Source organism: Phalacrocorax aristotelis, chromosome Z (assembly GCF_949628215.1).
Source record: "Phalacrocorax aristotelis chromosome Z, bGulAri2.1, whole genome shotgun sequence".
Classification (NCBI taxonomy): Eukaryota; Metazoa; Chordata; class Aves; order Suliformes; family Phalacrocoracidae; genus Phalacrocorax; species Phalacrocorax aristotelis.
The window spans coordinates 3452494-3478650 of NC_134311.1; the positions used below are offsets into that span (position 1 = coordinate 3452494).

The window sequence follows — 26157 nt, forward strand, 5'->3', positions numbered from 1 at the left end:
GGAGAGCGCAGCGGCGGCAGCAGCGCCCCCCGCGCCGCCGGGCCGGGGCTGGGGCCGGGGCTGGGGCCGGGGCCGGGGCCGGGGCTGGGGCTGGGGCTCCCCGCCGTCCCCATGAGCGGGCTCTAGGGCACCTTCGCCACCAGCGCCACACGGGGTGGTTTTTCTTTTTTTTTTTCTTTTCATTTTTTTCTTACAGTATATTTTTCTACACTTTGCTATTAAAAAAAAAAAATGGTGCTGGGGAAGGTGAAGAGTTTGACAATAAGCTTCGACTGTCTGAATGACAGCAATGTCCCCGTCTATTCCAGCGGGGACACAGTCTCAGGAAGGGTCAATTTAGAAGTAACCGGGGAAATTAGAGTGAAATCTCTTAAAATCCACGCTAGGGGACACGCGAAAGTGCGCTGGACTGAATCGAGAAACGCTGGATCCAACACTGCCTACACACAGAACTACACTGAAGAAGTCGAGTATTTCAACCATAAGGACATCCTGATCGGCCACGAGAGAGGTAAGGGTTTCCCTCCGTAATGCCTCCTCTTTTTCCCTCGGGAAAAGGACGCGTCTCGTTTGGGTTTTCGCAGGGATGCAGCTCGCTGCTGTCGGGGGGCAGGACACGCCGGGGCGATGGACCTCGGCGTTCCGAGCTGCAGGAGATGCATCTGCAAAGCGCCTGCAAGCGGGGCTGCCTCCAGCTACCTGCCCTTCAGCCCAGCCGCTTAATAATACTTTGTTTCTTAATTGCAGTAGCGCTTTTTTTTTCTTAATAACGTTAGCAGGATTTACCCCTCCGTGGGGAAAACTGAAATCAAAGCCGTGACCGACTTGTATCGGCAGCATCCTATCAAACGCCGAAATACGGTGAAAATGTAAAAAAACCCCAGACTTCTAGACACAGCGGGGCTCTGCTTTTCGGGCAGATAATGTGATTTATTTTCCTTAAGGATGCCTCTTATTGCCAGATAAAAGGTTCCCCGTGGCTTATTTTGACATATGCTATGCCACCCCACGTGTAATCTCCTTTTTTAACCCTTTCTCAGCAAATCCGTTTAATTTCCCCCACCCCACCCCGGGTGGGGACACCCCCATGTAAAGACGTGTCCGAAAAGCCTTAATCGGGGGGTTGGGGGTGCGAAATGAGGGCATCCCTCCCCAAACTGCTGAGGCGAAGCCCCCCCTGCTCCCCACACAGACACCCATGGGAGGGGGGGGGTGTCCCCACGCCGCGGGGTGCACCCCTCCCAAATACAACCATCAAACCCCCTCGCCGGCAGGGTGATGAGCACCGGGGGGGGTTGTGTGGGTTGTCTTTTTTTTTTTTTTGTGGTTTCTTTTTTTCCGAAGTTTGCAGCCTTTGTTCGAAGCGGTTCAATCCTGTTTGGGACCGGTCGGGGGCGGGGGGGGCCGCCTGCTCCGCGCAGATTGGCCGCACGCGTCAGGTGGTGGCGATGACTTAATTCCCCAGCACAAGAAAATAGTGTTAAAAACTGGTTATGTAATTCTGGTGCTGCTCGTCCCTTTTTATTTTTTTAAGGATATGCAGCATATGTACTGCAGAGAAGGGATATTGCCCGTTCCCTTCGTAAAAAAAAAAAAAAAAGCATGTAATTTTTGAAGTATCTGACTGCAGATTCCTCATTGCCAAGCGTTTCTGAAACGCCGCAGCAGAGCTGGGGGGGGGTTTTCGTATTTTATTTTTTATTATTTATTAACACCCGCCCGGCGCACAGCTCGCTAACGAGGTTGACTTGTGGCACAAACCCTCCTTGCCGCCGCCGCCTTACAAAAGAAATCACTCGCCCGAGCGAAACTTCACGCACCTCTGACAGGAGCCTGCAGGCACGGAGGAGCCTCCCGTGAGGGGACAGGCACACGCAGGAATAAACCCGCGGGTGGGAGGAGGGTGCGGGGGGATCGGGGCGCGCCCCGCCGGCCGAGTTTCCATGACTGACCCCGGGCGCCTCTTCCCTCCCCCCCGCCCCCCACCTCGCTCCGAGCACACACGCCCAGAGCTGGCGGCCTAGGCCGCGCCCCCGCCCGCCCCTGATTGGCCGGCCGAGGTTTGTTGGCCTGTTGCTAAGGCGATGCCAGGCGCTGATTGGAGGGGCGCTGTCGGCGGGGGTTGCGGGAGCAGGTTCCCCTGCCCGCAGCCCCCCGGGGGAGCGGGGCCGCTCCCCTGAGGGCAGCAGGGCGGGAAGACCCTCGCTCAGGGCAGCGCGGCCCCGCGGCCGATCACGTCCTCTGTGTGTGTCCCCTGAGGGGTGTCTCGGCGAAGGGCGGGCGGCGCCCCTCCTTCGGCCGGCGGGGAGCGGAGCTGCTGAGCGAATGCGGCGGGTGTAACGTATACCGTATGTATATGAGCGGCTGGCTGGGGATCCGCTCGCGCCGGTTTAGGCCGGTCGGCTCCTGCTCCAGCCTGGCCCCTGATTGACAGCTCAGCACTTGTTTACCACAGCTCCGCCGCGGCCGCCCGGCTCGGCGGGACTGCTGAGCTGGCAGAAAGGGCGGGGGGGGCGGCGGGACGGGAGCTCGGCTCTCGGGGGGAGGAGGAGGAGGTCGCCCTGCTGGGGAGTGGAGCCACAGCCAGGGGCGACCCCCACCACCACCCCCCTGCTTTCAAATAAACACATAAAACCTAAAAAAAAAAAAAAACCAAAACCCAAACCACCCTCACGCTGATACACATTCTCTCTCGGTGCATTTTCCTGGCGTTCCTTTCATGACGCTGCACGCTGAAGGTGCGTTTGTGCCGATAGCTTGCTGGCGGGGGCTTCTTTCTTCTTTTTTTTCTCTTTATTTTCCAGTTTCCAAAATATTTTGGGCGTGTGCAGTACAGGAAGGGGAGCATTGGCGTTTCTGTAGGACAATGGGAACTTAAAATCCTCCCCTGTGCCCCCCGTGCCTCCATTAATGCCTCAGACCATTAAATATAAGGGGTTGCCTTTTGCATTGTCTCACTATAACCCCTTTTATTATTCCAGCCCTTTTTACGTGCGAGACACGCAGTTATTTTTCTCGGAACTCTCTATTTTGATGGAGTCAGCATTTTTCTGGTTTTATGGTAATTACACTGGAATAAACTGAAAATTTGTTGCAGCGTTGAAAGGCATACAAGAGACCATGACCATAAACAAAGGCCAGCTTTTTTGGTGGGTCCAGCAAATATCTGGGTCTTGCTGTCCAAGCAAGATCAAGTTAACCTATCAAACAATAAAAACTTTACCTCCAGACAGTGTTAATTAGGCATTTTGCCATTTTCTGCGCCCCTGAACTTGGTACTTTCCAGGTGGTGCTTGTACACCTTTCTTTTTCTTTTCCTAATTCCCACTTTTTTCTTTTTTCGGCAATTAATTTCTGGACACTGTTGCCATGCAGAAGATAAAAGGAAGCCAGATTGCCAAATTTAATCTCACATAGCAGACTCTGCAGAGAGCTTAATGCTGTTTAAAGAGTCTTCTCTATTCCATTTCAACTAGGGATCGCAGTGGAAAGCATGATTTCCATTACAGATCTTGCAGGCAGGCCTTGAAATGGCAGCAGTTGCAACTGTGTCAGTGTTCAGAGGCAGGTTTATAAAGCAAAGCAAATTAACGTCTTCTTCTCTAAGGTGAATCTGGCAATCTTGTGTACCCTTCTGTAGGTAAGATTTGGCCTGCATCCAGCAGTTAATAGAAACGGACCGCAGGCCCTTGTGCCTGGGACACTGTGTTCTTAAGTGCTGTCAGAAGTGTGTAAATCCCTTCTATTCTGGCTAGTGTAAGGTATAAAATGTGTGCAGGTGGAATAGCATATTGTTTTTTCTCCCCCCTCTCCTAGATGATGACAATTCAGAAGAAGGCCTCCACACCATCCATTCGGGAAGGCACGAATATGCATTCAGCTTTGAGCTTCCACAGACGTAAGTGCCTGCATGCAGTCCTCGGGCCCTGCTGCCCACCCTCCTGAGCAAAACTCCTGCTGTGGGTGGAGGGGAATCCTTTTCAATGATAGTAGGAATTGTGCTCTGGCATGCAGTGGAGGACATAATCTCATTAAACTGAAGAGGTTGCTTTTAAACTGACAGGCATTTCCCTTTTTTAAAATATTTCCACAAAACAGGAGACTACTGCAGCCCAGTTGCTCACTTTCTTTTGACCAAGTCCTACTGACTTTTTAGGTCTTGCAGTATTTTGCCCCTTCCCAAGCGGAGGGAGAAGAATTTGGACCATCACTGGAGTGCTGCAGAGTGGCTGAGATACCTTTTAACCCAACCAGCAGTTCACTGGAGCCATGTAGAGCAGCAGAACTAGAGATACAGGAACAGCTGAGTTGTTTGGGCTTAGTCTGGAACAGATGTGGCAAGCGTAACTATGGTTGAACAAAAGATGAGCTTGTTCTCATTTAAATAGGATATGTGTACCCAGGCTGGCCTTAATGCAGGAAGCCTGGGTGGAAATAAGAACGATAGGTGGATGAAGCAAGAAAAACTTCCATACCTAATACCCTTTGTCTCAGAAAGCAAAGGTGAAGCAAGAATGAGAGCAGAAGTGTTAAGATAAAGACTCTTCCTCCAACCCCCCGAAGTCTGAAACATGTAATGTAGACATTGGCTGGAAGATCTATACATGGAGGAGTTAGCAGTATGAAAACTAGCTAAAAATACAAATAGCAATAAAATAAAATGCGCAGGAACAGAGGGAGTTTCAACATGGATGGAAAAGGAGCCTTTTGCTGAAAAAGGCAAGCAGTGAAGTCATTAAGGTTAAAAAAAAATCTGGCAGTGTTACATGAAATACCTCAGTACCTAGTATTAAGGCTAATAAACCATCTGTTTATTAGAGGTGCTGGTTTTAGCAGAACCTGCAGATGATAAACGCTTTCACAGGTCAGTATCAAAGTGAACAGTGCAGGGCTTCACAGCAGATCTTGCTGGAACAGTGGAGAAGACTATACATTTGGAGGTTTTTAAAGACTACTTAGCATTCTGTGAAAACCTCAATTACGAAAAGAAAGAAGGTTAATACTGATCTCCCCTTGAGTTGGAAGGGGCGTTTAAGTATGAAAAACGAAAACGTTATACACAAATGTGAAATGCTTAGCTTGAAGTGAAGCGGATAGCCTGCAAAATATCACAAGCACTGGTCAAAACACGGGTTTTTAAAGTAACATGAAGGAATAACTCTGCAACCAGCTGTTAATAATATTGAAAAAAAAAAGGCTGGTATTAAAAGCGTGAAGTTTAACACTGCCTACTTATCTTGTGTCCATAGAATACTTCTAAAATTCACTTAAACAACAGAACAGCAGTGGAAAGACAGGACACACAATGGCTATGCTGACTTTTACCCTGAAGAAAATTGGGCAGGATGAAACGTTGAAAGGATTTTGTAGTCAATCTTTATTTGGATTATTAGGGGGTAAAAAAGGAAATATTTCAGATGTCCAAGCAGTGAAATCAAACCTGTAACTGAAAGAACCGTTCTAGTAAAGTACTAGCATGGCTATTAAGCTTTGCAAATAATTTGTTTAATGTATGTATTAAAGTATATTTAAAATATAGTATAATAGAAAAAACCTACTTGCATAAGAATAAGGAAAAAAGTTACGGAAAACCGCTGTTAATTGGAGATAACTAGAATATAAAGATCTTCTGGTTTTCATTTTATGATGTTACAGGGGGAAAAAGGTGACACTGAAAGGCTTGGAGATACTTTTCCTCCAGCTCCCAAAAAGGACTTACTTCCTCTGTCAAAATTCAGAGCAGAATAGACTTGATGATTTTATGTGTTTGTATATATATATATCTACATATGTACATCCATATACAATATAAATCTTTTAAGCTGGTCTCATCAGGGTAGAGGAAAATTAGAAGGTACTTAACATAACCTCACTCTTCAGAACTCTTAATATTGTACTCAGCTGAAGGTGAAACAATTTTAGCTGTAAGTCAGTGCTTTTCTAGTTTAACTTGATGCTGAGATACCAGCCAAGTAAACAATAGACCATTGTTCATGAAATATGATATCCAAAACAAGAAGTCTGTGATAGCAGTGCTATCTCTAAGTTGATAGTTTTAATGTGGCCTTGATCTAGATGTGAAAGTGGCCTCTTAAGTTTAAGGTAAATGTGTACCCCCCCTGGCATTTTCTGGTACAAGTCTTTAATGGATTTTTAAAATCTGTGCAAAACTACAGTAGGATGAATCGGAGATGATTTTTTCTCCCACTTTTAATCTTGAATTTTTGAGATATGGAAATTTTGCAAATAAGTTATGCTGTATTAAATACTACAATGCATTAAAAATGCAATTCTACATACTAATCCCTGATCTGATCGATTGTGTCATTATTAGACAGAAAGATGTTACTCAATTTTGACCTTTGTGTCCTGCACAGACCACTTGCTACCTCATTCGAAGGCAGACATGGCAGTGTGCGCTATTGGGTGAAAGCCGAATTGCATAGGCCTTGGTTTCTACCAGTAAAATTAAAGAAGGAATTTACAGTCTTTGAACATATAGATATCAACACTCCTTCATTACTGGTAAGAATTGACAGAATTACTCATTCTTTGTTTCTGGCATAAAAATAATGAAGTATAATAAGTGAAACAATATCCACACCTAATTTTGCCTAATATTTGTTCACTAGTTTAAATACAGCTGACCTAAGTATTACATCAGTCCAGCAACTCTTTAACTACCAGTATTTTGAAAGCTATATTTTCCTGTACTTGGAGTTGCTTTACATTTAAGATCTGTAAAATGGCTTTGTCAATTTAAATTGATAAAACTAAATTGTAAACTGTCACTTAGAAGTAAAATTCTGTGAACTGTTCCTCTCCAATTTTGAATAAAAAATAATCTGTGGAAGGAACAGTGAAACTTAATATTGCAGTGAGAGACTGCTAACTTAAAAATGCAAAGTAAAAAAAATGTACTGGTGTGCATAATTGATAATTTCCATATGGATAGTTTTCTACCAATGGGGAGAAATTATCATAATTCTGTATAGTCTTTTTCATGACACTTCACTGGAATAATTTCAGTATCAAAACTGCTTTCAGTGAGGATTTGATTTCAATTTGGCCTAAAATTCCCTTTATTTTTTTGTTCCTTTCCCTCAAATTCTAACCTGCAGAGAGGGGGGAAACCTCAAAGTCCATTGAAACAGGTTTCTTGGAGTATGGGTGAAAAATCAGACTTGCAAAGGGACATTGGCCTTGTGCAAATTCCATTAAAATCGAAGGACTCCTGTTTGGCTTTAGTGGGCTTTGGATCAAGTCCTAAAATCCTGATACTGTGTAAAATAACATCTGTGTAATATAGGTGAAATGGGATCATTCCGAAACACGGGAAGTAGCAGGACTTAAGGTTATAGTACCTTACAGTACAGTGATTTTTTCTGAAATACAGTGTACTGGAAAGATGTTCTACTTTACTGATAAATCAAAAGATCCACCAACATTATGTTGGGATATGTAGGCCATGTAGCCTTCTCTTAAATTACACAGTATTTGTGTAAAAAACCTGTTTTAAGTGTGGCTGTAGTATGAACTGCAGCAGAAAAAGCAGTGTTAATGAGCAATGGAATTAGAATAAACCTTGTATCTGCATAATGCCATTTAAATTTCTTGAGTTTGTTTCCTCTCCGTAAAACTGGCTGTTTATCAAAATCTGTAATTATGTTATGAAAATCATTTTTTGTGTTGATTAAAATTGATGAAGAGATTCATGGAACTCTTAATTAAAGGGGCAATGTTCTTCTTTTCTTGCAGTCACCCCAAGCAGGCACAAAAGAAAAGACTCTCTGTTGTTGGTTTTGTACCTCAGGCCCAATATCCTTAAGTGCCAAAATTGCAAGGAAGGGCTACACCCCAGGTACGTAACAGAAGTAATTATAGGAAATGTTTTCCCTTCCCTTTTGAAATGACGGTTTGTACTTACTGCTTTTATATAAATGAAATATTGAAACTAGTCTTACCGCTTCAGTCTGCATTCAGCAATCTTCTTGATGTCTTCTTAACTAGGACTAATTTTGTTAAGTAACGCTAGCTGTGTCTCCAGGTTGTCGGAGGACATCTGGTTCTATTAGATGTGTGCATTTCTTTTAGATTAGCTCCTGGTGATCCTATTCCTGTTGGCATCAGGGGGTGTTTTCCAGGATAGACCATCGCTAGCAACGTCCGGTGCATTATAAAAATACACACAGCATGGCAATTTGCTTAAGCTGCCCTGTAAATATGAAGAGAACATGAAATTCTGTTTCATTTCAGGTGAATCAATTCAGATCTTTGCTGAGATTGAGAACTGCTCTTCCCGTGTGGTGGTGCCAAAGGCAGCCATTTACCAAACACAGGCATTTTATGCCAAAGGGAAAATGAAGGAAGTCAAACAGCTTGTTGCCAACCTGCGTGGGGAATCCTTGTCATCTGGCAAAACAGAAACCTGGAATGGCAAACAGTTAAAAATTCCACCTGTTTCCCCTTCCATCCTCGACTGTAGTATAATCCGTGTGGAGTATTCACTGATGGTACGTTGGATGGTCTGTTTCACTTGTGCATGGGTAGCTTCCATCATTCCTTGCAAATTGCTAAGAAAGCATTTGTGCTAACTAGTTACAAAAGACGTGCGTATCCTAGTATTAGTGTCTTGACAGGAGATCTGTCAAGTTTAAGTCATGCTTGTTCGTAAAGCAGTTGTGGTGTGCCAGCTAAGCAAACATTAAAGGAGTAGGTGACACTTCCACGTGAGGGCTTAGGTTAAGAAGCCTGAGCTGCTTTAGACTCAGGGAGCTTTTTGTCTCCATAGGGGCATTGGCCCTAAAACAGACAATAAGAAACTTAAGTTCTTCAAGGAAAATTCCATGGGCAGAGAACTTACTCTAATAATTACGAAGTGCTCATAACACACCTATATTTTAATCATACTCCTCTTCTGTTGTTCTTTAGGTATATGTGGATATTCCAGGCGCCATGGATTTATTCCTTAACTTACCACTGGTCATTGGTACCATTCCTCTACACCCATTTGGTAGCAGAACATCAAGTGTGAGCAGCCAGTGTAGCATGCACATGAATTGGCTTGGACTGACGCTGCCTGAAAGACCAGAAGGTAATTTGACAATACAAATACCCATCAATTTTCTGATCTGTTTTGATTGTCTGCTTTATTCATGGCTGTTGAGCAAATGGACCCAAACTGCATGCTTCATAATAAAGCCCACAGGAGATGCCTTGTGTATGTTTCCTTGCCACTTCCTTGTCCTCTGTAGAAAGACAGAGTTCCCTCCTTGCCTTCCTCTCCCAAGGACAAGCAGTGAAATCCAGCTGCTTGGAAGCTGGCACAACTGAAAGCACAGGATACTGTTGTACAGAATTAATCCTGCCTCCAATATCCCATTTGCCTCATTGGCTATAAGGCATCGTAGCCTGTTGAAATAGCGATTCATGGTGTCCTTCACCAGCCTTAGTAGTCAGGTCTTTGGGAAGAGAGAATGTAATCGATTTCAGTGGGAAATCTGCCTTGTCAAAGGAGAAGCTCTGTATCTCCTCCTCTCTTGTTTTCACATACATAATAAACACCCCCTTTGTATGTACAAATCCCAGACTTGGATTTGTGGAGTCCAAAGGAATGCAATGTTCTGTCATTCCTGCCTGGACAGAATTCAGTATTCTGAGTATGCTTTAAATTCCAAGGGGATAATTAAGCCACAAGAAGCAGTGCTAGGTCAGCTCTTGGATTTGAGCATTACCTTAAAATAAAACATTATGCCCTCCCTTTCATGTTCGGCAGCTGTTCAAAAGTCACTGAAGTAATTTATTTACTGCTGGTGCTTTTTGCAATGATAAAAGTTTAATATTTGTCATGTTCTATATTTTGACATGCATAAGAACTTGTTGTTCGAACTGCGTGTGCCTTTTCCCTGCAGCACCTCCTAGCTATGCAGAAGTGGTCACGGAGGAGCAAAGACAGTCCAGCCTTGCACCCATAGGTGCCTGTGATGATTTCGAGAGAGCGCTTCCAGGACCATTGTTCGCATACATCCAGGAGTTCCGTTTTCTGCCTCCACCCCTCTATTCAGAAGTAGGTACCTCAGAATATGATGATCAGTTCGCTGTTTTTCTGAATTCTGTCTTGTGGAATAAATGTAGGAAGCTGTTTCTCCTTCCTAAAAATTTGGAGAAGTCATTAAAACAATGAACAGGGGATAAGGCAACTTGGTCTTAGTGAAGTGCAGCTGAATTACATCAATAGTTTTCAGGATTTTTCTACAATTCTAATGCTTTGTAGAAATTCCCAAACTGCTGCATAGCCTCTTAGCAGCTTCATTAAAACCTTGAGTTACATTGCATTGGTTAATACTAACGTTTTGTGTCTAGAGGTGAACAACACGCTAATGCTTTTCAGCTCTACTTCTTTATAAAATTCCCTCTGTGTTTTTGGTTCCATGTATGTAGTGTTTCAGAAGTTCCAAGTAGAGAAGTTACAAAGGTACTCTTTCTGACTTAGCTTCTGTAAATACACGGTTCTCCAACATTGGTGGCTGCATTTTTAGTTCTGTGAAAGCCACTCAATAACTGTGACATAACTTCGTTTTCCATGTTCATATTTCGCAGGAAAAAGCAGTGGTACAGGACAAAAGTAAAGCAGTGTCCTTTTGGCTAAACCTTGCCTGAATTCATTGTTGGTTTTTTATCTTGCCTCAAAATACTAACCTCCTATTCAGTTGGCAGAGGGGGCACGTTTTTATATGCTGGAGACTTCTCTGAGGACTCTTCTGTTTTAACCCTAAATAGAATTCTTAAGTCATTTTCATTTTAGGTACTTTGTCCTCAAGAAATCCTTGTATAAAACTGATCAGTATGTTGTCTAAACTCTATACTGTACACTTAAAACTCCTTACTGTCCAGTTTTGGAGACATAACCTAGCAAGTGTTCCCCTTCCTTCTCTAGAAAGGAAGAGGTAAGGTGTGGAACACATGGATTTCCAAGATAATTTATGGGGTGTTCGGTGATCAATTATTTGTAAATTAAAAGCAGAATGACTTTTCACTGATATAGAATCACAGACTCCCAGAATGATGGGGGTTGGAAGGGCCCTCTGGAGCATCTTATCCAACACCCGCCCCCCTCCCCCCCCCCCCCCCCGCTTGAGCAGGCACCCCCAGAGCAGGGGGCACAGGGCCGCGTCCAGGCGGGGGGTGAATGTCTCCAGGGCAGGGCCTCCACAGCCTCTCTGGGCAGCCTGTGCCCCTGCTCTGGCACCCGCACAGGGAAGGGGTTTGTCCTCATGTTCAGGTGGAACCTCCCGTGTTCCAGCTTGTGCCCGTGGCCCCTTGGCCTGGCGTTGGGCACCGCTGAAAAGAGTCCTGCCCCATCATCCTGACACCCGCCCTTCAGATATTTACAGGTATTGATGAGATCCCCCCTCAGCCTTCTTTTCTCCAGGCTGAACAAGCCCAGGTCTCTCAGCCTTTCCTCACAAGGGAGATGCTCCAGTCCCCTGACCATCTCCATAGTTCTCTGCTGGACTCTCTCCAGCAGTTCCCTGTCCTTGAACTGGGGAGCCAGAACTGGCCGCAGCCCTGCAGCTGTGGCCTCACTGGGGCAGAGCAGAGGGGGAGGAGAACCTCCCTCGCCCCGCCGGCCACACTCCTTTCAATGCAGCCCAGGACACCGCTGGCCTGCTTGGCCCCAAGGGCCCAGTGCGGGCTCAGGGTCACCTCGCTGCCCACCAGCACTCCCAGGGCCTTCTCAGCAGGGCTCAAGGACTTTTCTGTCTTGTGAAGCAAAACATCTTTGAAATCGGTTAAATACTTTGTAAGTTACATTCTTAGTGATGAGTTGTCTTTTTAGTGTGCAGCAAGTAATTCAAAAGGCTTCTGTGCTACTAAAGCAGATTTTTTAGGGTTTTTTAATTGGGTCTTTTATGGTTACCCTTAAATTACCATTAAGCTTTAGTTTAAATTTTTCCACTGTAGTTAGTTACTAGTGTTTCATTCAAAGTTTAGTCTAACAGGCTAGATGTTTTTCAGTTACTTGAATAACCTTTGGGTTGGGGAATGCCATTTATCTTAATGTCTTTGTGTCTTAATCCACAAGTTTAAGACATTGTGAATGGTTCATTTCTAGTAATTGACTCTAAAAGTGCCTCGGGTTGTGTTTTTTCTTCTTTCGGTTAGATCGATCCAAACCCGGATCAGGCCACAGATGACAGACCATCTTGCCCCTCTCGTTGAAGGAATCCGTAAAGAGCTGACTTGGCTTGAGTTTTGATTTGTACCTGCCGTGTTGAAGGTCAAGGCGTCATAGTGGAGACACTTTCAACGGAAGTGGTTTTGCTCTTGCCTGTATGGTGAAAAAATGAAAACAACCTGTGATCATGCTTTGAAGCCTACAGTAACATTGTAGGACTGCTCCACATGCTTGAAGACCTGAGCTTCCCCCCTTGCCCCTTAAATACTGGCACATACTAGGAGCAGCCTTACTAACCTACAGTCTTGTGTGTCAAAACACTCAAACCACATTGTAAGAGAGGGATGGCTTCCTCTTAAGATTGGGGAAATTTGCACATGCTCATTGCTTAACGTTGTGCGGTTCGGTGTCACTACAGCTTTTTCTCATTTATGCCCGACTGTTGTTACCCCCCTCTTATTTGTGGTCCGCACAATAAGGAGCAAAAGAAAGCTTTGACAAAAAAAAAAGCAACAGACTTTGACAAATGCACTGACTTTACTTTTTTTTTTTCTTTAATTTAATGTAGCCTGGACTTTACCTGCATATGCACATGCTCAGAATTGTCCTAGTAGGCTGACCATGTATCACCTCTTCAGCTTGGATCCTGTTGTGGATTTATTTACAAACATCAAATGCCTTCAAGCCAATCCTTCTTGCTGTATGTTTTGCAGCCTACTGTAGTAGATAAGCAACAGATGTGGGGCTGGGGTGGGGGGTGGAGAGTTAATAGAAAGAATAATAGGCTTCATCAAGATTGTATACCTTGATTTCTTTTAAGAATTTGTTGCCTTTCTACTATTATCGCAAAGCAGCATTTTGTTACAGACTGCCTACAAATCACTTAATCTCAGGTGAACTCATCACTTGCCAAACTGTTGGAATGCTATTTGTTTTGTTACGTTGCACTGTTGAGTTACTTCTTTGTTTTGTGTTTCGTTTTTTTGTTCTTTATTCGAGAGGGGATCTGGAATAGGGACATACACAAAAGTTAGAAAACCCACCTTCATTCCCATTTCTCTTTCTATATTGTTACAAAAATTCTAGTTGTGAAGCCTTAAAAAAAAAAAAGGCACAGATGAAAGCAGCACCAGTAGACACCAGCTCAGCCTCAGAAGAATTCTGAAAGGAAATAATACGCTGTCTAGTATTCATAGTAGTAAGGATGGGAAGGGAAAATAAATTTATTTTTATATCCAGTTACCTAATCACCAAAAACTCTGTGTTGAGTCTCTAGTAGAAAGTATATTTCAAACTGCAGGAAAAGCTTGGACTATGCTAAGAGCTCAGTTTGTGCACTTTGTATTATCTTCAGGGTCTATGATACTGTAAAAATAACACTTCTAGTCTAATTAAACTGGGCAAGTGTTACCAGCCATATTCGGGGATAGGTTAGGTGGAGTTGCTTTGGGGATTGCTTGTTCTGTGGTACTCTAAAGAGCTTTAAAACACACAGAACAGCGGATTTCACCATAGGTGCGTTCAGAACGCACAAAATCCTATGGGAAGAGCACTCACGCTTGAGTGTGCCCGAGGGAAGAAGAGTGCCACGGAGCCGCTACGTGTGCTAACACCAATACCAGCACTTACCTGCTAGAGATCTATAATAAAAGTCAACTTTCCTGTTCAGACATTGTGATAACACAGACCGTTGACAAAGGGACGTGCTTTTGCTGTTGATGGCTTAAATCAAGATACAATCCATCGAGTATCTCTCTCCTTGTGCAATAAAACAGCTCGGAAGGGAGTGGGAGAGGTGAGGCTGCTGTTCCTGCGTGGTGCTGTTTCTTAAAAACCTCTGCCTTGTTTTTAAGGCTTCATAAATGCGACAAAATAGGCTTTTCCGTAAGTGGCCTTTATGAGAACATGAACGATAATTCATGTTTCAAAAAATGACAACAGGGTGATAAAATACAAATGAGTCGCGTTTTAAGTGATTCAGTTAAAAAGGCTCAGGCTTTGAGCAAGAACATCAGACGAGGAAATTGGGTGATGTCTTACGGTATTAGGCCGATTTTGTGAATGTCCCTTCCCCTCTACCCTCTCCAACCAGACAATTCTAAAAGCTGATGGGATCGTTGGCATAAAAGGGCATTTGGTGGTTTTACTTTTTTTTCCTTTTTTTGTTACTTTGACAGACTGGGGAACAATTGCTGATATACATAGCATTAAAGTACTTATCACAATATAATGGAGAATTGAACATGAAGCAGGATTGACCAATATTGTAGTAATTGATGTGGCATCGCAGCCTTTGTGGTTAGAGTGAAAAAGTTTATAACCTTATCAAATAAAGACTTTCAGTTTAAATTACATGGTTAGTTGTTCAGAGGCATTATTCTTCCACAAGTATTGGTCAATTCTCAGCGTTACAAAACATGAAGTTCACAGTTGTAGCCCGATATTTGATATAGAATTACGATCTGAATTAGGAAAAAGTAAGTAAAATCCAAACATTAGAGAAACAAAGTGCAATATTAAATGTTTGCTTTATAGATTATATTCTATGGCTGTTTGTACTTCTCTTTTTTTGTTTTAGTTTTGGTGCTGAATATGTCCTTGTAGACTCTGTTTCAAGAAAACTATGTGGAAAAACAATTTAATTTTTCCTATTGCTCTTCCTTGTGGAAAATAAACTTTTTTTTAAAAAAAAAAAAAAACAACGAAACAAGCTTTTATACGTTCTTAGTGTAAGCCATAACTTTTTATACAGGACCTAGACACTTTCAAAAGACATCTGTGTATAGAATAAGCACAAGGATCGTATAATATAGGAACTTTCTATAGGAACACATACACTAACCTGTCTCAACTAGATAGGGAGAAACTCCTAGGCCTGCACCACCCTGCACCGTGGAAGTCCAGTTTCAGGACCCTTGACCCCCTTCGCGCACATAGGTGATCTGGGGCCGGGTCCCCGAGCGGGGGACTGCCCTGCGTGGGGAGGCGCTGGTGCGGGGTGTGCTCCGCGTGCCGGCCGCCGCAGCCGCTGTGACCCTCCTGCCAGGCGCCTGGGTGCCTTCCGCCCCGGGCGGCCGGTGGCGCGGGGAGGGCGCAACGCGACGCGCGTGTTGGTGGGGCTCGGGGCAAAGTGGGGAAGGGGAGTGACTTCAAAGGTCTGGTTCGCAGGACTTAGAAACGTGGTTTGGCATCACGGAGAAGGGTGCCTTTGCCGCTCCCTTGGAAGGTCTGGCGTGAGCAGATGCCGAGAACAGCGTCCGCTGGCGATCCGCGCCCTGCTCGGCGGAGCTCTGCGAGGGATTCGCAAAGCGCCCTGGCAGCGAGGCTCTGCGGCGGCATCTCGCTTCCGCATGCCACGCACAGCTGAACCTCTGACAAAGCGGATTGTCGTCATCCTTTGGTATCAACATGTTGTTTGACCTAAGAGAAGGTTCAGCAGGCGAGCAGCCAGGGGCTCGGGCGGCTGGCGTGGCCTCTTCCTCTCTGTCGGCGCTCGGGGCACAGGGGACCACTGCGTTCCCCTAGTGCTGTACCCTCAGTTCAACGGCGCAGCCGCCGACGCGGGCAACCCGAACACCTGGTCTAACACCGCACATAATGCAAACAGCAGGACCTCCCTCTCTGAAACCGCGTTTCAGCTTAATGGTGAGGTTGTAACTGTTCAGGATGGAGGATCCAGGCAGGCTTCTAGGGGTTTTTTTATTTTCCCAAATTAACAGCGCTGTTAACGTTGCCTGAGTTCTGGTTCAAACCAGTAAGAAACATAAAAAAGGTGGTCTTATTTTGCTCACCTACTGGGAGCTCCTTCATGGCTGAGCGATAATAAATATTTTCTTTTTGTAATGCCAGCACAACCCTTCTCAGTAACCAAGTTTCTAATGCCACGTGGCAGCGTTAGGATTTAAATTAGCATCAGCGCCATTTAAGGGACACACGCTTCTAGCAGTTCTGTGCAACATTTTATTAAAATCTCACGTTTTTAGACCAGTACCTCAACTATCAATTCAAGCTTAGCTTTATTGTCTGCATTATTACGAAGTTGGAAGTTACCAAAGTTTTATTATTTGAGATCCCATTTTCTTAATGCTAATATTTCTTATCTTTGAATATCGAAGTACCTGCGCGCGCATACCAACCTGTGCCACACCAGGATGTGTAACGGCTCTTCCACATCAGCTGTCCATAAAAACACATAGAAGGGGGTGAGTTGCTCAGTGCTTGAGCACTTGAGCTTCTGAGAGACGCAAGGCAACCTTATAAAATTGATCAACACCTTCTCTGGCAATTACCTAGCTAAAACATGCACGTAGCACTTTTTAACCCCATTTAAGCCTTTTTGTGTTTTACAGAAATGAACTGCTGACTCGCCATAAACTCCAGCCACCTTAGCTTTGCGCAGCACGGCCGCAAGCACGAAGCTGCAGGACTGACGAGGGGTCTCCAGGAGCGGCGCGCGAAGCCGGGCGTCCACCCAGCAGCGGCTTTCCACGGGGAAACGTCTCTGCCCAGGTGAGTGCTGCCGACTGGAACCAACTCCTGTCACTCGAGGTACGCAGCTACGGGCCGCCCTGCAGAGAGTCAAATGCCCAGTGCACGCTTTCGGTAGGCTGGTGTTGCAGGAGGACAACTGCTGCTGGGGGCGTGGGGTCCGGACCGGCCACGTGTCGTGGATTTTGAGCAGAAGACACCCTTCAGAGGTCTGCAGAGACTTGAGGAGGTACCAGCAGTTGCACTGCATGGCTGTTAAGTGTGGATTTCAGCTCCTAGATCTTGGGTTTTTTAGTGAAAGCCGCTTGCAAAGGCACGTTGTCAGACGCGCTCCGCCTGCCCTCCAGACCAAATCCTGGAAACAGGAGAGAAGTAACCCATTTCTTCTCCTGGCAATCATTCACTCCTGGAACTCCCCCACCTAGCTACAGCATGCTATTTTTAGAGCTGGATCTCCCTATCTCCTGACCTAGTGGACATTAGGACAGAGTGGTAGGAGGAGGAGAAGCCAGGAGCTGCCACAAAATCTGAGTTGAACAGCATACCTTTCACCTAATCCAGCTCAAAATGGGGAAGATTCAGCGTTCAGGAGGACGCTGCGTTTTGAGTTGGTTGCAGGCACCTTGCTATAAAAAATGTTTGTCATAGTTGTTGGGTGAAAGAAAATGACCTGAACAGAGAAGGTGAGAGCTTTAAATACAACATAAAAATCAAGTCGTCTAGGAGATGTATTTTTACGGGGGTAGGAATATCAATTAAAAAAAAAAAAGCACATCCAGAAACTTATATCAAAGTGCAAAGCCTGGCACTATGCGTTAAATCTCTGCCGCTCCAGCAGTAAAGTCTGACGTCTTACACAAGAGAAAAAGCCTCTCCAAGGTGGTGCATTCTACCCACCACGAGCAGCTCGCTGCAGGGTTTCCAGCTGGGGACACCGGAGGGGTGCGCAGCGGTCCCCATTGCTCCTGCGCATCCCTGCCGAGGGACTCCCGCCTTCCATCTCGAGTCTCGCCCAAAGGCTAAAGTGTGCCTTGGATGCGCCAAGTCTCCGCCAAACGCCTGGGGGGGGGGAGGCCAGGACACATTGCCTGTTCATTGGTTTCATAAATGTTATTTCTAAAAAGAACAGATGAGTGTGATGCCATTCAGTCTTTCTCGAAGGAGATACAATACTTTTGTTTTCAGCTGAATACACAGAAGGACCGTATGAGGAGGAGAAGAAATATTGCAAAACGTAATATTATTTATTTTTGTCTGAGATTTAATGCAATTGCCCAGGTCTGAGCAAGGCCTTGCTGTCATTGGACTGCCTAGAATGAAAATGAAACTTCCCACTAGAGATGGTCATAGCAGCATTCAAGGCAAATCTGTCACGGTTGCCCATCGGCTAAAAGAAACACAATTTAATAAATCCCTTCGGTTTGGTGGCTCTGTAAAAGGTGTAGAGTATTCACCAGGTAATGACTTCTGATTAACAAATGATTTTTTTACCCTTGTTTGGGGGCCTACCCTAATTCAGTTGAAGTCTGTCAACACCGGTCCATCCCTCCTGTAAGCAGCCCGTTTTCCCTGGTTAGCGTTGCCAGGAGGATAGATCACCATAACATCTTCAGCTCCGATTTCAAAAATTTTTTCAGTATCAAATAACGTGGTATAAACAAAGAGAAACCTGCATCAGTGTTTTACAGCTATTCAATTATCTCCCATAAATTAAACTAAATGGTCCTCTTACCTATCTTTTAACAGGCTAAGACAGGAAAGACAGCTTTACTGCTGCTCATTATTTTTTTAGTGCATCAAACGCCATTTATTGTGACAGTTGCGCACGTCTAAAGCAATAAAGCGATTCATCAGTTGCACCACATAAATCTACCCTCCCAAACAAAACAAATGAAGAAAACAATACCTGGCCTGTGAAGAAGTAGAACAATGTAGTTTAAATTAACTTTCAAACCACAAGACTGTGCTTACTTTTCTTTCTGATTTTCCCCTTTTTTTTCCCCGTATAATTCAAAGTAATTCAGAGGAGGTAACAATCTTCTCTTAATCCCTTAGCTGTCTTCCCTTCCCTGTATTTTTTTCAAAGTTTTTAACACTTCAAAACATCCTACTTCCTTTTGTGCTTGTATTTGCTCTTGTATCCTTGCGACCGATAAGGCCTCGTACAAAGCTGGATTTCCTCAGAAAAAACCCTTCGTCTACCTTTTTGACCTGGAATGACCTTCCCAGAGTGCACTTGAAAAGCCGCTATATGGTCCCCTCCCCAAAAACCATCTTTTTATTGAGAAGAACACCAGAAGTAGTGACGAGATAGAAGGCTTGTGAATTCCTACTTTAAAACTTGTTTTTTATTCATGGTATGACCTAGTAAATAGGCAGTTGCAATATGGGAACTATTTTAAGGCATTTCAGCACTGTTACCCTGAAGTATCTTGCAATGAACACAAAGCGACTTACCCCGACGGTGATTTTATCATGGGGTAAAAGCATACACGGGAACGACTAACACTGGCGTACGGTGCAGTGAGCTCATATCTTTTTTACCTGTGAGATAATGCATCCTACCACTGTCTCACAGTTACCCCTCCCCTGAAAGAAAAAAAAAAAACAAATTAATCTTTAAATGGCTTATAAACACCATCTTCATGTAGCTAACATACGGAAACCCTGTTCTAATGAACACTATATTGCCCTACACTCGTGCTGATCCTTTTTGCTTACCATATGCAATTAGAAAGTCATTTTAAAATACATTAATTTCTTTGGCATATGTTTGGTACTCTTCCATGATTTTGCATGCCCTAATACTAACTAGGCTTCTGGCACTAGCAGAAGAAACAAGAAAAAATACACTTGAGAGCATGCTTAGAGTTGAAACAGAGTACAAGTAGCACGTTGCTTCCATTTATTTGCTGCTGCAAAAGGCAAGCTCTGCTGTGCTAAACCTTACTCTCTTGGCAACTACTTGATAAATACAAAATACTCCAACAAGTCATTTCTTTCTCCTTGGCTCACTGCGAGCAGATCTGAAGAGGAAGAAGAAAAATTCCTATTATTACAAGTAAAGAGCAGCGCAGGGAGAAGGAAGAAACCCAGATTTTGCACTGGCGACTGGCCCCCCTACCCAGAGCATCCAAGCGGCCGCTGAGAGAGAAGCCAGACAGTTCACCCCTGACGAACACACGGATATCTTTAGCTCAACAGTGCAATCTGTAAGTGCATTGCAACAGGAAAGTCCCTTGCTAGATGCAGCGAGAGCCCTCCAGGAGTCTCTGATGGAGCGAATTCCCCATCAACCTGCATCACCTCATGAGTCCACAGGGATAACTTGTGCACACACCCCAAACACACACACGGACCGAGCAGGCTGTGGATGAGGAACAGCTTTGATTTATGTGATCCAGAAGTCTGTTGACTGGTTACACAAAACAGAGATCTTGTGAGTTCAGACAAGGACATTTTGGACTTGGACGCGCTGTCGTATTTTCCAACCTTATAAGAAGATGTTCTGTTTCTGCAGCCCATAGATCTTTCTAAATATGGTGACAGTTTTAATAAGGGGTTTCAAAATGCTGTTATAAGATTATTCTAGGGTGCTCTGAATCGTAGCGAGGAACTGAACCAATCGCTTTTCTCCAGCCCTCATGCAAGGCAAGTTGTTGACAGGAGGAGCCAGCACTCTGGTGACCTTTAAAAAGTTTCTTATTCCTAAATTTTAACCCAGGCCCCCAAGAAGCCTTAGGGCTGGTGTTGTTACAAAAAGACAAAGAGTGAAAAAAAACCTAACAGCCATGTAGTTTGTAAAAAAATAGGAACTACTGGGATTTGTCAGTGGCAGCAGTGTGTGCCATGGATGTAGCCAGTGCATCGTAGCAAGGAACCTTGTCACGGTGCCATCGGTTTAATTTGCTCCGAGGCAGTGGGTGCCATCTATTTGCTTTCAGTTTAGTCCCATGTCACTCAGCAATGTTGGACACAAGACAGTGCGGGAAACAAGGTACGGTGCAGACTTTGCAAACGGGGGCCGCTCCGGGGATGGTGCTCACTGCAGCGCACAAGTCGCGGGCTAGCACAGAACACCCTGCACCGAGCAACGTAAACACAGGCATCCATGTTAGTAGGGGTGCTAAGAGAACACTGTGTCTTGTCAGCAGGCTCCAGACACCATCCCCTCGAAGCAGGGGTAGCGAAAGTGCACCCTCATCGGTGGCCAGGGCTGGCTGACTCTTGGGAGCAGCTGCAGAGAAAATCAGTCCCTTGGCTCCCTGCACGAATTCTGTAAGAGGTGCTGCTGACACCAGCCTGCTCACCCCGTCCGGGGCGGGGGAAAGGGACTGTGTCACCGCGTTCCCCGGGAGGGTCAGATCTGTCCACACTTGCATGGGCTTTATATTCTTGGCCTCTCCTCCAGAATTCACAGCTGACACTAGTTATTTCTAGTTCTTTCTCTCCAAAAGGAAAAAGCAAGGGTGGGGGAAGAAGATGGTTGCAATTATTTAAATAAATAGCATGTAAGCAACCAGTCTTATTAAAGAAACTGAAATAATAGGCTCAGCCTTTTCACATCTTGTGCGCTTATATGGATTATGACAAGCCCAGTTCTGCACAATTACTTCTGTGTGTGCACATTCTGCTTCTACATCATGTTATAAAGGTGCATATAGCCAGCTGGCTCTTTTTTTTCTTTTTGGTCTTCATATTCTGTAAACACAGTACACGGAAGAGGCAAAAATGATCATCAAATGTGAGATCTGTGGCTTACTGACTTTGTTTACTGAGTTAAAAAGCTAAAATTTCTTCCATTCTGTTGATTTCCTTGTGGTTCACTGATGTTATTTACTTTTGGCTCTTTAACTCGTTTTCTTCTAGCTCTGATTCATGACTACGATATTACTAAACCTGCAGAAAAATAAATTTTCAGCTTCCCCAATCATCTTTATTTGTGTGGAAGGAAACTGATAGCGGAGTGTTTCACTCAAACCACACAGGATCAACACAAGCCAAGACAACCAGAAAAAGGCAGTTCTGGGGGAATGACTGGACACTGATCTGTTAAGAACATGGTGTGTCCCCCTACACCAACATCTAAACAGGCACTGGCGATATGCCCAGATATTTTGGATGTTGCATGTCTGTCAAATAAATTAGAGATCCAGATGCGGAATCTGGCAATGATGACATTCTGCTGGGGACTTTAAACCCGTAAACTAGCGAGTAGGACACAGAGAAACATAAATATTGTGTTTTTCAATCAGAGATGTTATTTCAGGCAGCGGTTTTATTTCAAGGAAAAATGACATTTATTTCTCTTGGTTCATCAAACCAGTATCTTCTGGTAAACTTCTTTTAAAGGAAAGGTTCTAAGAGGGGACAGCCCTTGCAAATCATAAAGAACAATCAATCAAAACTGTGGCATCAGCCTTCAAAATATCATCTCCATAGATTGGCAAGGAGGAAAGAGTTTAAAGATGTGTATGAACGAAGGTAATGAAATTTAAACTATTAATTCTGAACTGGAAGGAATGCAGGATCCTACAGGGTAGGCATACCATAAAATGGAGAGACACAGTCTGGCTCGTCCAACTTACTAAAGGCAAATTTACAGGATGCGTTCTGTTGTTTCACTTTGTGATTGTTTTGACCCAAACCTGAGAATTCTACAACCAAAACCGCAGAACGCCCTGTCGGCCTTGCCAGCTTCACAAATCCAGTGTGGTGCACCTACAACTGCCTATCACGGCACGCCTAATATCTCCCACGATGACGGCATACTGATTATGTCATCGGCTTGGGCACATGGATTCATTTTGCATATGCTCTGCCAGGTTCAGAGGAACTTCTGCAGTTCATTAGTTACACGTTAGGTAACATTGAGAGGGTTTGGTTTTTTGTAGCAAAACAAACTAAACAATCACTGAGAAATATACCATATTGCAGATTTTTGCTTTAAGTCACTGTGTGTTTCAGAAAGCTGGAAGTCTTGCCAGCCAGCCTGCGCTGAGTTTTCCAATACCCACGTCGCCTTCTAATAGGCACTGCTCTGATTTCCATTGCTCTATAAATCAACCGGTGCTCTCACTGATGAGTTATTTGTCCTGTCACTCTGGAAGGACAGCAGTGCTGTCCACCACTCCCGGCAGGGCACTTGGATAACGAAAAGTATGTTGTTTAATGCAGCTAAGCCATAGGCAGCATGGAGGATCACCAGTTCGAATACCCATTATCTGCAATTACATTTATTCACACCCCTCCGACGGGGCTGAGTGCAGAAACACACTCTCTACGCTTGCCTGGTGAGAGGCTGCCCAAAGGTGTGCCAGGGGAAGGAAAGCAAGAGTCCTCCGTGCCCCGTGATCATGAAACCCAGTATCCCAAAGGGCTGTGAATATCCAATGAGCTGCCTAAAACAGTGGCCGTAGACCAAGTTACAACTAAATATTACGGCTTACATTGACACTGTTATGTTTATAACTCAATGTTTTGCTGCCTTTCTCTTCAGAGCCGTAAACAGGGTGGATGTTAGCCATGCCTGTGAAAGAGAGATTTCAAAGCACAAAGTAACTACCCTAATAACTCTTACAAACTGCACAAGGAAAAGTTAGCTATGGTTAACCCTTATAGTCTGATATAACCTCACCTTTTCAACCTAATATAAACTACAGTTGTGTTCTTCCATTTAATATAACCACATTGATGCCCGTCTTCTCCTTTAATTCATCCTGAGGGCCAAAGCTTTGAGGACTATTCAACATCTATGCTATCCATTGGAAACCTCCTTTCCAACAAAATATCTCCTTAAGAAAGCCTTTATTTATTACTGAGAATATTCAGTGTGCACTGGAGTTTATAAAGATTAGCACATCAGCATGGGATAGAAAGCAAAACCTCTAATTTGCTCTCTGAATTTGCTCCTGATGACCTGTGTCATTGAAGACTGGATTTATAAGCAACCCTTATGGCAAGGTGTACAGTTTAAATGGCACTATATGCTGCAGCTATATGCTAGGTCCACTGTCTACCAACAGTTTCGCCTTGATCATTTTTACTAAGTACAACATTTAAGCATAAATTTTTTTGTGAATCCAGAGTAATTCTTATGCCATAAAAGCCTTAGTCTGCAGGAGACTCAGTATTTGAAAACCATCTTAGTGATCTCATTTTACAGTCTTTATAACATATTAAGTGTTTTGAAGACCACTTTCCCACCTTCTTGTACTTTTTCCACTATGATCTCAGCAGAGTCCTCAGACTTTCAAAGCTGAGCAGACTTAGAAACTTTAAATAGCAATGTATTCCACATACTTTCCATCTCCCACATCTTACAGTATGACCATAAAGTGTTAAGTGAAGCCTCGGATAACTTTGGATTTGAATGAGGTTTCATGCAAGTGAATCATAAAACACACAAGCAGCACTTTCTGTAAAAAGAAGGGAAGGGATTCTTTGCCAGGGAGAGCTACCCAAATTATTTCCTTCATTATGGTTTTTCAAGTCCATGTGCTTCTTTTTAAGTAAAGGAAGACTAGGCAATTGCTATAATCAGCAACACATTCTAGCTATTCTTGTCTTTTAGACTACATGAAATAACTTGACAGGACCCAAAAAAATCTAAGGCGGATTTAATTTTAAGATTAAAAAAAGAGATGCTGTTCAAGTAAACAAACAAAAAAGATACTAGCAATTTACTTTCCATATTTAAAATATTTTTGCTTCTTCCCTCATCAATGAATATAATCAACAACCCTCTGGAAGCTTAAAGCTAAAACTTATTTCCTTACCAAAAAAAAAAATTTTTTTACCCTTTATTTTATATAGGGCTACATTTTTAAATTGTCCATTGAAGCTGATCTGGTAGAACATAGGATTGAGAGCTCAGGTTACATGACTGCATTTGAAATTTCTTAGTTTCCTGTTTTCATATGGATGCATGTCACTTGCACAGACACTGAAAACAGAATTGACATACTAGTCCGTTGTTGCAGAGTTTCTTGTAGGTATTAATTGTTGCAAATTGATTTGTATGTATAAAAGAAACAAACGGGGATGTTGGAGGTAAACTCAACAGATTCAGGTGTCCCTTTATTTTATTATCTGCTCTCCAAAGGTACGATGTGTATTTCGTAAGTTTTGTGCCATAAATCTCAAAACAAACTGCACATGAAATGCATCGTTCTTCTCACTTCTGTGTTCTTCATATGCATTCCATCCATAAGTTTGAAACGCTTTTAAAAGCCACAGTTATTAAATGTATAGTTTTGTTAGGTTAAATTTAGAAATAAGGAAATGCATTCAAAAGAGTGCATTAAAAATGAAAGGCCTTGTAAATGACACCTGTCTATTTTTGATTTATGAAGCGTTCAAACTTGGAAAATTATTTGACTGTAGGAGCAGGAAGACAGCTGGTGTATGCATACCAGAACGTGCAACTGCTGCCTGAATGAAATTACCACGTTTATTGTTAAAGACCAGGACAATGCTAGGACAGTTTTAAAGCTAAATCCTGCAAAACTTGCTGTGATGGAGAGCTTCCCCTGCAGTCCAGCTCCAGCTTTCATGCTATTCTGACAAGTTTTGCTCCTAGCCTACTGTAAACAGGAAATCAGAGCGGGCAAGCCAGGAAAGAAACGCGAAATACCCTGTTAAACATGCTGTGTAATGAGTTGACGAGACGTGCTTGAACAGAGGGCTTACTTAACAGAAGCTGAGTCATGATTTTGCAAACCAATGCCTGGTTTCTCCCCCGCCTCTTTTCTTTCTTTTTTTTTTTCTTTTTTTTTTTTTTTTTTTTTTTGGTTATTTCTGAGTCATCTCAGTCAGCCCTGACATATCCCTCCACTGCCTGGATGATCGAGAACAGCTGTTTATGGCAATCGCCTTGGTAGCGTGCAAGGGTGAACTTCTCGCAACTTCTCAGAAACACTCGCAGCAAAGGGAAGGGGGGGCACAGACCAAAAACATTTAAAAATCCTTGACAGCGTCATTTTCATTAAGCAAAAGCTCCTCTTCCGTAGGCTGTGATATTTCTTTAGGGAGAAGCAGCAGGACAAAGTAACCACGATTGCAATAGGGCACGGTACCCACCCTGCTGTTATTAAACCTGTTCCAGGCACAAGGCAATGAATCCATTAACCCATCCTCTGAGTGGACGTTGCAGGTGGGGAGCAAGTGATGCATCACAAACTCTGCCTGGAGGAGAAATCACAAATATTTAGCTGCTATAGCTCTTAGCATTCTGCCAGGCAAACCTGTCAGTGCTCCAGACACAGCCAGGCTGCCGATGGAAGGGGCACGGCACGGGCTGCAGGCTGGACTCTGCTGCACAGGGGTGCTTAAACATGTACAGCAGAAGAAACAATTTCAAAGCTGGAAGGCAGGGGTTTTGTCTTAGATGTAATGATGTGAGGCAGATACACAACATATTATCCATACTTTACTAAAAAGAAGAAAAAAAAGAGAACCAGAACAGCAAAAATAAAAAACCCTAAAACTGA

General features: G+C 43.9%; 1 protein-coding gene and 1 long non-coding RNA gene across 3 annotated transcripts; one reads left to right on the plus strand and one right to left on the minus strand.

Moving 5' to 3' along the window:
* Positions 1 to 85: 85 nt before the first annotated feature.
* ARRDC3 (arrestin domain containing 3) lies at positions 86 to 14530 on the plus strand. 2 transcript variants are annotated; one of them, XR_012658090.1, is made up of 8 exons: positions 86 to 511; positions 3817 to 3898; positions 6378 to 6525; positions 7759 to 7861; positions 8257 to 8513; positions 8932 to 9094; positions 9874 to 10066; positions 12166 to 14530. XR_012658090.1 is itself a non-coding variant. In XM_075079698.1 (8 exons), exons 1-8 carry the CDS (start codon positions 232 to 234, stop codon positions 12220 to 12222), a joined length of 1245 nt encoding a protein of 414 aa, XP_074935799.1. In that variant the 5' UTR covers positions 90 to 231; the 3' UTR covers positions 12223 to 14530. The 2 variants fall into 2 exon arrangements, 1 of the variants encoding a protein (XP_074935799.1); XM_075079698.1 differs by having other exon boundaries at positions 90 to 511; positions 9912 to 10066.
* LOC142050692 (uncharacterized) lies at positions 13138 to 19363 on the minus strand. Its single transcript, XR_012658096.1, has 2 exons — positions 19124 to 19363; positions 13138 to 17021 (listed from the first exon to the last, which is right to left on the minus strand). It is a non-coding gene; the product is annotated as an uncharacterized LOC142050692 (long non-coding RNA).
* Positions 19364 to 26157: the final 6794 nt, after the last annotated feature.

Coding starts and splice junctions, on each gene's coding strand:
- ARRDC3 (XM_075079698.1), top strand. CDS start 232: ATGGTGCTGGGGAAGGTGAAGAGTTTGACAATAAGCTTCGACTGTCTG. Junction 6,526..7,758: donor TCAACACTCCTTCATTACTG/GTAAGAATTGAC, acceptor CTTTTCTTGCAG/TCACCCCAAGCAGGCACAAA. Junction 10,067..12,165: donor CTCCACCCCTCTATTCAGAA/GTAGGTACCTCA, acceptor TCTTTCGGTTAG/ATCGATCCAAACCCGGATCA.